This window comes from Mus caroli, chromosome 19, assembly GCF_900094665.2.
Source record: "Mus caroli chromosome 19, CAROLI_EIJ_v1.1, whole genome shotgun sequence".
NCBI lineage: Eukaryota > Metazoa > Chordata > Mammalia > Rodentia > Muridae > Mus > Mus caroli.
In genome coordinates, this window is record NC_034588.1 from 42284823 (window position 1) to 42297924 (window position 13102).

General features: G+C 46.8%; 1 protein-coding gene across 3 annotated transcripts in view; it reads right to left on the reverse strand.

Moving 5' to 3' along the window:
* Positions 1 to 13102, reverse strand: part of Fbxw4 (F-box and WD repeat domain containing 4) — an 82865-nt gene that overhangs the window by 50991 nt on the left and 18772 nt on the right. For 2 of the 3 annotated variants that reach the window (XM_021151882.2, XM_021151884.2), the window contains exons 2-5: positions 12176 to 12271; positions 8188 to 8373; positions 7650 to 7782; positions 2803 to 2897 (exon numbers count right to left, since the gene is read on the reverse strand). In XM_021151882.2, the coding sequence (XP_021007541.1) occupies positions 2803 to 2897; positions 7650 to 7782; positions 8188 to 8373; positions 12176 to 12271 (510 nt within the window). Of the gene's footprint in view, positions 1 to 2802; positions 2898 to 7649; positions 7783 to 8187; positions 8374 to 12175; positions 12272 to 12423; positions 12495 to 13102 lie in introns of those variants that run through there. The other variant, XM_029472546.1, reaches the window with a different exon arrangement.

Consider the following 13102-nt stretch of genomic DNA (forward strand, 5'->3'; position numbering starts at 1 on the left):
CATCGTTTGTGAAATTAAGGAAAAAGCCATATCAAATAACTCGACAGTTAACACTAAACAGTCAACCAACACGGGGCAAAAGAGTCATCCAGGGCAAGGAAAATATAGCAAGGGAACTGAAGGAGATGTGAGGAGAGCAGAAAAGGACCCAGAAAGGCCGCACAGAGAGAGTGCTGCACAGAGTGTGGTACGTACACCACAGTAACGCAAGTATCAGAAAGTCACACTCTTACTCATGGTCCAAGTTATGGCCAAAACCCTCAACTTGCCTTACTGTCATCTCAAATCAAATTCCTTTCTCAACTTCTCTTACTGACCCCGTCTGTACTCGGTATTACTGACCCCGTCTGTACTCGGTATTACGTGGTCTTTTCTCTTGAGAAGTAACCCAGCGCTCTCCAGAGGATGCGGATAGAGTAGAAGACTCTAAGGCTGCGGTGCAGGGGAGAGCCTGTCCACACCTCCATGTACTGAGTGCACGGACAATCTCTAGCCCAGAGCCCCTTCACCAACAAGCTGCTCCTGTCCCCTGATGCCAGCACATTTGTCACTCACTTCTCTCTAGTCCCACACACATGAGCCTGGCTGACAGGCTTTCAGAAAGGTGGCATTAGGGAGAAACTGCCAAGGAGACAAAGCTGGCTGGCTCCAGTCCCCCCCCCCCCCAGAGCTCCCCATACACACTCATCTTCCTTCTGGTCACTGGTTGTCTCTTTCCTAAGATGCTGGAATGATTCGTTCTGAAAAGTGACAGGTTTATAGGTTAGCCGACACCTCTGCTCTGTGGAATTTTAATTAACTTCTCCCATCGTCAATATGCTAAGGAACGGGGTCTCCATTCTCTAAGGTCAGCAATGTGTTTCAGGTCCTGCTATATCAGCCGTCAAATTGAAGAATTAATGACGTGGCTAATCGGCTCTAATTCTTAGGAAGAAAGAAATTGAAAGGGAGTTGTGGAAGAGAGCAAGAGGAGAGCTACAGGCTCCATGAAGTGAGGAGAAAGAGGCTGAAGGGGGCTGAGCAAAAGGGGCACCAACCTGTTTATAAAAACAAGTGACTGAGGTGGTGGAGGTGGCAGCCCTCTAACTTTCCCAATTACACTCAGGTGAGATGAGAGAGGCATCAGGGAAGAGCAGGAAGACAGACTCTACTAACTTCTAAGATAGTTCAAGTATAGAAAAGTCTCTAAATGCCCCTGGAAGGAGAGAGGCCCTCCTTGGTTCAGGATAGCCCAGACAGGGGCTGGAGCGATGCTTCATCAGCTAAGAGCACTGACTGCACTTCTAAAGGACCTAGGTTTGATCCCCAGCAGCCACATGGTGGCTACAGCCATCTGAGCTCCAGTCCCAGGGCATCCAACACCCCCTGGTGGCCTCTAGGGACAGTGTATATATATGATGCACAGATGTGTGTGTGTGTGTGTGTGTGTGTACACATACATGCAAAACACCCATACACACAAAGCAATAGAAAATCTTTTAAAAGCCTGGATACAAAGCACATGATGCACTGAATGACACTGTCTACATGAAACTCAACAGTAGGTACCGTGACCATATGCCAATAAAATGTTTTTTAATAACAATTAATAGCCAAGAAAGCAGCAATTTTTCCAATACAGGATTTCTCTGTGTCACTCTGGCTGTCCTGGAACTGCAGACGAGGATGGCCTCAAACTCACAGAGAAGATCTGCCTGCTGCTGCCTCCTGAGTGCCGGGATCAAAGGCGTGCACCACTCACTACCTGGCCAGTTTTACTTTTTTATTTTGATTTTGCATACTTTGCTTTGTTTTTGACTCAGGGTCTTACTCTGTGTCCTAGGCTGGCTGATGCTTATAGCCCAAACTGGCCTTAAATACATGGGTAATGTTTCCTGCCTCAGCCTCCCAGCTACAGGGATTACAGGCATGAGCCAACACACCTGGCTAGTTAAAGCAGAAGAAATAACTGCATTTTGGCGTAATCCTGGCCATTGGGAAGCTGAGGCAGGAAGCTCTAGCTCATGGCCAGTCTGGGCTGCATAATCAGTTCTGGACAAGCCCTAGCTACACAGCAAGACTTATTTTGAGTCTGGTTTTAGGGGTTTGTTTGTTTGTTTGTTTGTAGAGTTGGGGACTGGAGAGATGGGGAGAGATGCTCTCCCAGAGAACCTGTGTTTGACTCTTGTCACCCACATGGTGGCTCAAAACCATCTGTAACTACAGTGCCAGATTCAGCACCCTCTCTGGTCTCCAGAGAACCAGGCGCATGGATAGGAGCATGCAGGCCGAACTACCACAGACATAAAATAATAAAACTGAGCTGCCCTTCCACAAAGTTGCCACTGTTTCTGCTCCTCTCCATATATGGATGCGGCCCAGTTGGCAGGCCCCAAACCTCGCCTCCTCTCCTGATACCCAGAGCCTGTAAGGGATACACCAGAAGACATTTTCAGGGAACAAAGCAGAGGTGAGTCACAACAGCAGGCTAGCTGCTGCCATTGCCTCTCAGGTATACTGAGAAGCCTTGGCTTTGGAGCAACCCCAGAGGACATCTGCTCCAGAAAGGTAACACTGCCCTTAGCTATAGCCAGTATGTAGCTTCCTCTTAACATTTCTGGTCAGATGTTTAGGAAAGGTTATCTCAATTCCAAAGTATAGTGAAAGACCCAAAGACTTAAAGTCTCTGGAGAATGTTTAAATCCCCAGGAGAGTGGTTCATAACAACCTAGAATACACTAGTGAAAAAACTTCTAGCTTATCTGACCTAATAACATGAAACCATTCTTGAATGAGATTAAAAACCAAACATGTCTCCCTTACCTGAGTAATGGGCTGATAGCAATGGACCAGACTCGGTCTTCAGTCTGGATGGTGTGTAAGCACTGCCCCAGCCGGCCCGAGGCCAGAGGCCATACCTGGAAACAGGAGAGGAAATGAGCATGTTGGCATTGCCTGGGCTGAGGAGGCAGAAGTGTACATCATGTGGGAAGAGTGTGACTGAGGCACTGGGGAACGGAGAATCCTTTCTGTCCTGAAGACAGAGAGAGCCAGGGTCTGAGCAGAGGGGCCTCTTCAGCTTCTGGTTCAGCTGCCACAGAGACAGGCCTTGCTTCCTGCCCCAACCACCAACCTTTATCCTGCGGGTCCCTCTTCCTCCCAGGCTATGAGAGGTTACAGAGCCCTGAGTGAGATTCAACTGAGGAAATGCAGATGGAAGCCTCCTGCCTCTCTCAGAAACTTCCTTGTTTGTGAATCTTCCCTTCTCCTATCTTTCACCAAAACTTTACTTTAGGCACATAGAGAGCGGCGGGAAGACCAAGGCGCAGTGTAGGGGGAGACATGTATACTATTAGAGGAGTAAGAAGAAAACTGCAAAACAAGGAGAGAATGGGAACAAGACTTCAAAGTGAGAGGGGGTGTTGCTGTTTGTTTGTTCATAATGCCCAGGATCCAAAGGTATTTGCGTCAGCAGGGAATTTTAGCACCTAGTGTCACCTAAAGTAGCAGAAAAGCTTAACTCTTTTAAGCTTCCATATCTCCACAGGTTAAAAATATTGCTTGGAGCCCACTATCTGGGCCCTATCAGTCAGGAATGCACATTAGCAGGCACTCTGGGCTTAACTCTAATCAACACTCCCAGGCCTCTCAGCACTCAGTGCATTTAGAAATCTCCCATTAACACCAGGCTCCCCCGCACCTCACCCTACCCCAGATGACACACACACAGGGACATAAGCCTCTAACCAAACAGAAGGGAGACCTCCAATGTACAGGGCTCTCCCCAGAGCAGCCACAGAGGGATCCCTTGGCAGCTAGAGGGATCAGTGACCTCTCAAGGTCCCCGCAGAGCTATAAGGGGAACACACCACACTCAGGCAGGGCCTTAGATGGAAGAACTTAAGGAAACATTCCTTCAGTGTAAGGGGCAGAGGGGCAGTGATGGAATGGGGGTGGTCTTGCCTTCTTAGGATCACATGGTATCTCTTCCCTATAAAAGGAGAGAGTGTTTCTCAGAGTTTGTGGGTATGATGCAGTGGGGGTGGGGTAAGAGTAGGGGGAACTTTCCCCAAAACTAAGAAAAGAAATTTAACGAGAATATTCTGGATGAGAAGGGAACCAAAAAAAAAACCACCAACAACAAAACCACCGCCGAGGGCAGATATCTCAGTATTTCCTGTAAGCCCAGGATTCTAGCATCTGCCTTGTCCTTAGCAGCCAAACCCTTCGGTAATAACCAGATACCCTTCTGGTTTCTTCCTTTAGACTGCCCAGCTTGGAAGAGACCTTTGCCTTTGCCTTTGCCTTTTCTGAACTCCCTCAGAGTCGGGTTCGCGCTTGTGTGGTGAAGAGGGCACTCCTGATTTACAAATTCTCCAGGACAGCCTAAACCTGTGTTCTAGTAGCTTCCGTGGAGACAGCTGGTAGTAACTGAGAGCACTCAAACTACAGACTAATGTTCCTGATCTTTAGGAGTGAATCAGGAAGTACACTGCCAATTCCAAGAATCAGTTAGGAGTGGCAGCCTGTCTCGTAGCACAGCATTCTGTGGCAACAAGAGTGTCCTGGCACCTGAGCGACAGGAGTTGACATAATAAACATGTGGTCAGATCTTTACTATCAGTGAAACAGACTCATCCCAGAAAACACTCAGCGAACATACACATTTATACAGCCCTTTTAGAAGGCAAACCAGAGGTGGCAAGTCGTTCCTATCATGATCTTTGACTCAGGAACTCTTAAGTATGAGAATTCATTTTAAAAAGATTCTAAAACAAAACCCAAGTGATAAGATATTTGTGGAAGCCTATTATTACAGAACAAGCATGTTGTCTTGGAATCTGACTCGTCTGGGTTTGTGACTTACTATATTTGCTTAGAGATGTTGCCTAACTTCTTGGTCTCAGTTTCAGCTCATGGAATGGAGGACATGCCTATGTCTCAGGACCATGGTATAAAAAAGGGAGGGTAAATACCAAGAGGTAGCACAATCAATGCACAGAATTTAGCAGACTTAAGAAAGGATTCTTATTCCCAGGTTCTTGTATTCAGGAATAAACCAGATGCAAATGTCCATCTACTAGAGAAAGCTAAGTTCCTTTTGAAGCCACTGAAGATGGCACGAGGGCTGGAGATACAGCTCAATTGGTAGAGTGTTTGCCTAGCATGCTCACAACACTGGCTTTGATCTCTAGCATCACATAGTTTGGGTGTGGTAGCACACAGGTAATCCCAGCGTTCCACAGGTGAGGCAAGAGCAGAAGGTTAAGGTGACTCTTAAACTACATCGTAACTTCAAGGACAACTATTTAAATAGAAATAACAAAAACGGTTGTAAGAAAAAAGAAAAAAAAGGTTATAGAGAAGATAGCACAGAGTATACTGTGTATCTAAAATATATTACAATTATGCAAAGGAAGATATTTACCCAATAAGATAAAATAAGAAAATGAATAAAGTGCTTAGCATAGTTCCTGGTTACAGTCTACATTGCTAGAAAATCATCCTAGCAGGCATGTGGTATACGTATCTATAATCTCAAGAGGCAGAAAATTACAAGTTCAAGGTTAGTCCATGCTACACAGCCAGACACTGTTTCAAAACAGAAAGAGAGGTGGGTCTGAGGTTTTAGAAAAGAACCTAAGGCTATTGTTTATCTGAATCAACCGTAGCACCAAACCACCTTCAAAGCACAAGCTTATCCCCACAAAGGCTGCTGCTCCTAGCTGTAAACAGAGACTACAAAGACCCATGGCTTCACAATTGCTCATTATAGGACTGTTGGGAGCGCAGACCTAACCAAGGCGTTTACAGCACCCTCTTCAGACTCAGGGAATACTCTGGAAGATGGCAAAGGAAGAATGTTAAGAGTCAGAAGGTGGGGGGCGGGGCTTCAAATGCTACTGGCTAAGCACAACTTGGACTCATAGTAACTGTTGCTACTGTGATGCTGGGCCCTCCTAACAGTCAGTGATGAAGGAAGAAGGTTATGGGCACCTTAGTGCTGCATTTATTGGCAACTAACAGACTGCATAGTGCCCTGTTACACACCTGCTTATAAAGACAGCCCTGTTAAACTTTGGGACACTAATAAGAACAAGAGCTAGCAAATATACTGAAGAGATCTGTAAGGAAGATGGGGGCAGAGAGAGTGGGGGGGAACAACATAGGGCCAGGGGAACAGGATGCATTAGAAACTTGCATGGAATCATCAAGGAACGAAAGTTACTTAAAAACAAACCCTTCAGGGATTACACCTGTCTGTGCCACCCCAGCACTGGGACTAGAGACAAATGCCACTGTCCCCAGAAGTGAGCACTGACAACCCAAACCAGCTAGCAAGCACTTGACTGAGCCCTTTCTCTAGCCTGCGCTTACTACTGAGCAGTTTGGCCAGTTAAAGCCAGAATCTTTGCAAGGAATGCTACAAAGTCATTGATTAAACAACAATTCCATGTGAATATGGGATAGGAAGAGGAAAGAGCGGGTGACAGGAAGCCTCGCTCACTCACTCGCTCGCTGTAAGCTCGGCACTTGACAATGAAGACATGGGACATCGTTGGCTACCTGAGACCCTGTCTCAAAATAAAATCACAAACTGCTCATCCCCCTCTGGCGTCCTCTGCCAGCATGCATTTTCTCTAAATATAAAATATAAGGCAGAAAATTCCAAAAGGGGGAGAAATGTTCATAAACAGCAGGGAACCTATTTAGCTGTTGTCTTCATATAAATCAGCGACATGAAAGAGCAGTCACTAGAGGGTACACTGAGTCAGAGTTAGTGATAAAAGCTGCAACTTCACTCTCCTGAGCTCTTTCTGCGGCTTAGAGGCCCATTTGCTGATATGAATAGGCATTTTGCTACAGTGGAGCCTCTAGGTCCTAGAAAAGAGTTAACAACAAGCCCTGCTGAGGTCTTCTGCAATGTTCCCCCTGCAGCCCCAAAGCCTGTCTCCTGGCTAGGCCTGCTGTACCCAAGACTAGATAGAAATTGTCTTCTCTGTCCCAGAAGCAGCAACACTTGACACAGCCTGGATGACTGGATCCACAACTCGAGAATGACAAGTGCTTATCAGTTTCATCTTTCATGTCCTGGTGGATATCTGTGGATCAGGTGACCTGGTACTGATGCCACTACCAACAGCCCTGTCCTCTCCACTGCCTGCTGGCCACATCACTCTCCAGAGAGTCAGTAAAAACATGTTTTAATTACCAGACTGATTGCTTATAAACAAGGTGGTGAAAAATTAACTTCTCCAAACAGAGAGCAAGCAAGAGGAGGGAGATTTGAAAATAAAATATTGGGGTTAGAGCTCAACCCACAAACTTGAGGAAAGCCAACTCAGGGAAGAGAAGCTAGCCAGGCCCTGTGCTTTTGCATTCACACCACATTTCCAGAGAGTGGCACACATCCCAGCTGCTGGCCACTCCTCCCCACCGCAGTCCCGCTGGCAGGAGCACAGCCTGGCATGGCAAGCTTATGCAAAGGCACATAGTGAGGTCTTTATTGTGTCTCTTCTCCCTGTCCTCACCCAGTGCTCTCAAGCAATCCTGGGGCTCCAGGCTCTATCCACCCTCTCTTACCCCAGGCCCTAAAGATGGGAGGAAATAACAGTATGTGTGATGTGTGGTGCGGGGGGGGGGGGGTGATTGGGAGGGGGGGGACTCACCTTGGCTGTCCTGTCCCGGGAGCCACTCACAATGATGCCACCTTTACAGTCCACACAGTTCACCTCCTGCTCGTGAGCCGAGTACTTGACAGTGAAGGTGCTGTGGATCTTGTGAACACCGATCTTCCCGTCTCTACAAGAGAATAAAGAGCCCGCCCCGAGAGTTAACTTATAGAAAGAGGGCAAGCCTACTGAACCGGCAGCCCATGCATGGGTCCAGTGATGTCTGGATTTACCAAACGTTCTGTAACTTGGCTCACAAGGAGCTGAGCTTTTACACAGTTACTTCTTCAGCACACTTGAGGCTAACAGAGCTGAGAGAGAAAATAAACTTCCCTTAGAGAATAGCAAACCTGCTCCACTTGGCATTAAAGGCTCTTCCTGTTTTCTTCTCTGGCTAACCTGTTATCAGCTTTTGGAAAATCTCTGCTTTAAGTGTATAAAAAAAAAAAAAAAAAAAAAAAGCACAAAGCCAGAGGCAGCCCCGGCCAATGCCTGGAGCACACCAAGGAAGAGGTGAGAGACCTCTAGCACTCACCCTCCTGCACTGACGATGTGGGAGTTGGCCAGCACAAAGTGACAGACGTCCTCATCATGCCCAGAGAAGACTCTGAAGGGCCGTCGGTTTAAGCTTGCACCATCCGGGCGGAACTGGTAGGCCAGGATGAAATTAGCCTGCGATAGGTACAGAGAAGCATCCTGTAGCTGCATCCAAGGCATCTGACTGGAGAGGGGAACAAAACAAACAAGGAAGTGTAGCCACTGCCTGCACTTCTTACAGACAGGCAGGGCTAAAAGAAGATGTCAGCTGAGGACCAGGGGAAGCTGAAGGAGACTCCCGACCAGGTAATGTGACCTCTGCGTTCTGGCTAAGTCCAACTTAAGTTTTAAGACTCTGAGACTCCAATATGTACACACTGCTCAACAGATCAAGTAAGGTGTGACCAAGAAAAGACAAGTTTTGAGAAATCCCATTCCCTTGTTATTGGACCAAAGACATATTTACAAGTGAAAAAAAAAATCTAGCCATTTAGGAAAGTATGCAAACCTGCTCAAGAGATGCCTAGATCCTCCCGAGGAGAGGGACATTTCTGTACTGGAGGTAAAACAGAATAACTCCAAAGTAGTTCACTGCAGCTCGGGGCTAAAAAGAGCTCAGCTCTCAACAGTGAGAGAGAAAGGCCACAGGACAGACATGGGACTAAAGCCTTTGCTGGGTAGAGTGGCATGCACTCCTGAGTGCTGACCTAGGAGGGACAGGAGCTCCAGGCCATCTGCAGATACATAGATGTAACGGGTAAGGCCGTTCATTATAGGAGGGGCTGTGGACAAAGTGGGGAGAAGATGGGGACAGGGAGATGAGGGAACAGAAGGAGAGGAAAGAGAAGGGCGCTCAGCTAGGCTCCCTGGTGCGGCCTAAGCCCCTTCCCCAAGACAGACATCCTCCAGCCTCTACCCTACCTAACAGTCCTGGAGCTACCAAGTCTCAAGAAATACAAAGGGAAAGCGACCTCTCCCCATCCATGTACAGACACCATCTCCCACTGCCAAGCTGGTCTGAGCAAACGGGCCTGTGTTTCTTCCCCAAGCGTCACGGGAATGTGGAAAGCTCTGCAATTGACTTGCCGGGCCATTAAATGCAGCTCGGACTTTGTAGTAACTAAGCCTCTACTCATGCGGTTTTCACAAGTGTGTGCATATATTATACAGAATATGTGGGGAGCGCACATAGATGCCTACATTCTTATTCATCATTCACATTCCTCTTCAACATCTTTTCCACAGTTATGTAGATCACTCAAATGGGCAGCAAACAGAGAAAGCTGGATTGTACTTACAACCATGTGGTAGGCAGACATTCACCTAGGACAAGAAATCAGGTTCATGCCAGGTGAACAGTGGTAATCCTGGGGCAGCCTGGTAACTGTTCTGTTTATTTGCCAGTCTGCCTTAAATTAGTGCCCTAAAAGACAACCCAGGAGCAAAAGCTTGATAGTGAAATGTCCTTTGATGTTAAAAGGCACAAATGGCGAGGTATGGCACTAGCCTGTAGTCCTAGCACTAAGGAGGCTAAAGTGTCAGGACAGCAAGTTTAGGTCAATCTGAGCTACAGAGAGGAGCTGTTCTTTAAGAAAACCTCCACTAGGTACAGATGGAAACCAGACGGTAAAGCCTTTCACCATAAAAATCTGTCTTTCTCTTTCATAACTTCTCTATCATAACACCCCCACATAATTCACAGCAACTGACTTCAGGCAAACCACTGGAAACAATGCACACAAGGTAAAGGGTCAGCTTGATAGTCTGAATGAGAACGACCCCGTAGACTCACAGATGAGCCTTTAATCCCAGCACTCAGGAGGCAGAGGCAGGTGAATTTCTAAGTTTGAGGCCAGCCTGGTCTACAAAGTGAGTTCCAGGACAGCCAGGGCTACACAGAGAAACCTTGTCTCAAAAAAAAAAAAAAAAAAAAAAAAGCCAAAAGCTCAGCCTAGGTTCTGTGTGTGTGTGTGTGTGACCTGTTGTCTGTGGATCAGTATGTAATGTTCTCAGCTGCTGACCCAGTACCATGTCTACCTGCTTCCTGCCATGATGATCATGGACTAACCCTCTGAAACTGTAGGCAAGCCCCCAGTTAAGTGAAACTCTTTTGTGAGTGTTGCCTTAGTCATGGCATCTTTTCACAGCAATAGAACAGTACCTAAGACAGTCACCAAAGGTAGCCGCGTACCTTTTCTATCAGCAAAGGGACAGGTCAGCCAGAATGAAAAGTTACAAAGCTCCTAATACACTAAAATCAACCAACAAGAAGCTCTTTTTGGGTAATGTGCTAAATAGTAATTATGAAATGCTTTGGTACTGACGAAGCATAAGTGTGGTTTAACAACTTTAGTAAAATTAATAAAATCTTCACGGCACTGGGCTATGGCGGCAGCCCAGTGGGGAAGGCCCTTGCTGTACAAGCCTCAAGGTTGATTTCAAATTCCTAGCACCTGTGTAGAGAACCAGCTGCTTCTACACAAGACCTGTGACCACAGCACTGTGCAGTGAGGACTAGAGACAGGAGGGCCACAGACCTGTGACCACAGCACTGTGCAGTGAGGACTAGAGACAGGAGGGCCACAGACCTGTGACCACAGCACTGTACAGTGAGGAGTAGAGACAGGAGGGTCTCAAGACCTGATGGCTATCAGCCTCGCTCTAGTCAGAGACCCTTTTCAAGAGATTTTGACAGAGGATGATAGAGTAGATCACCCAGAGTCCTCTTTTGGCCTGTAGGCACTGTTTTGCATACCCACACATGTGACATACACCGCAGAGACACACTGACACTCTTTCTACGTCCTACTTCACATATGCCTAATATCTCATCTTGCCTTTCTTTAAAAATGCCATTTTCTTTCTTTACTTTGTATGTGCACAAACGTTTGCACATGCATGTCACAGCACACACGTGGCACTCATGCACTAACTCTCGGGCGTTTCTTCTTTCCATGTGGATCTCAGGGAACAGACGCACATTGTCAGGCTTTCCTCCTGAGCATCTTCCAGCCCCCAACTTTGCCCTCTACCAAATTAAAGAAACAGGACTGGAGGTGTGGCTCAGTGTAAAGCCCCCCTGCCAGACATGGCCGAGGTCCTGGGCTTGAGCCCCAGCACCGTGACACCCCCCCGCCCCCCCATGAAGAGTTTAACAGAATCCAAGAGGAGAATTAACTTCCTAGAGATCATAGCAAGAGCAGCACACGCCTGTGATCAAGGCATTTGGGAGGCGGAGGCAGAAGATTTCTAAGGCCAGCCTGGTCTATAGAATGTTCCAGGGATATACAGAGAAACGGTTTCAAAACAAACAAAAAGAAAGAAAAAGAGGGAAAAGAAAAAAAAATTGAGATAGGACTCCCCTAAGTTTCTCAGGTTGGCTCTTTAGCTCAGACAAGCTTTGAAATTGAGATCCTCCTGCCTCATATTGTCCAGCCCCCAGAGTGCACTTTTTTATAATCTTTGTTGAGCTGTGTAAGCACGCCATCCTGCTGGACTCACTAGTAGTTACCATGCCAGAGACAGCCCCAATGATCTAATTTCATATTTTCTACTATGCTCTTTGGTCTTGGGAAGCCTTAAAAGAATCACAAAATAAGGCTAAATGATGGCTTAGAGGTTAGCAGCACGTGCTGCTCTTTCAAAGGATCTGGGTTCAAGTCCCAGCACCCACATGGTGGCTCACGATTGTCTGGAACTCCAGTTCCAGGAGATCTGATGCCCTTTGGAACGTCCTCAAGTACACACTGTGAAGAGACATACACAGAAACAAAATATTTTCAAGCCAGGCTTAGTGGTGCGCATTTTTAATCCCAGAACTTGGGAGGCAGAAGTAGGTGGATCTGTTAGTTGAAGAACAGCCGGGTCTACAGAGTAAATTGGGGATAGCCAGAGCTACATAGTGAGACTCCATCTTAAAACAACAGCAAAAATACACATGAAATAAAAACAAATAAACATTTTTAAACAAGCAAGAAGCTGCTTACCTATATCTCCACTTCAGTAGAATCCGATCTCGGCATCGCCCCAGCCGCCAGTTCTGAGACAGTTTCACGCGCTCCTTTACTGGAATGCTGGCCATGCTATGTGCAAAGAGAAGGAAGAACTCGTCACTGCAGCTCATTAGCAATAAAGGAGGAGTCGAGGGACTTACTGGATCAGGACTCGGAAACATGCAGAATGGAATCAAATATACACTAAAGGGATTATGAGATCAGGAACTAACCACTCCTACCTCCATACGTGGCTAATCAAGAAATCCAAGCAGACGTCTGTCCTTTAAACTATTAGAAGAAGTGTCTACAGTGATGTCGAAACGGTCTAGTGAAAAGCAGGACAAGAAAGTGCTAGAGCCACTGAGACAGCTCCCTGGGTAAGACACACTGGCCACAAAGGCCTTGGTAGAAAGGGAGAACTGACTGCCAAAGGCCGTCCTTTGACCTATACCCGCGTGTCACGCATGCACCTGCCCACATACATGCACATTGTGAGCACACACAGTAACGATATGGCATGAGACCAACGCACTGCCTCCTGAGACGGTGACATAATCACAAACCATTCCTTTTAATTTTCAAGTACTGACGCTCCTAGATATCCATCTTGTAAAACCTCTGGATAGCCTACCTCATGCCAAACACAGAAAGTTTATCTATAATAATTAAGCACAGAACATCTATAATATAAAGCTATTAGAATAAACTATATAAACCCATCTAACTGGACCAAAAAAATAAAAACAACAAAAGGAGGCATGTGTCTGTCAGGGGATAGGCAATGTTCTTAGGATAGAGAGAGCAAAAACATAAAAGAACCCCAGCCGGGCGTGGTGGCGCACGCCTTTAATCCCAGCACTCGGGAGGCAGAGGCAGGCGGATTTCTGAGTTCGAGGCCAGCCTGGTCTACAGAGTGAG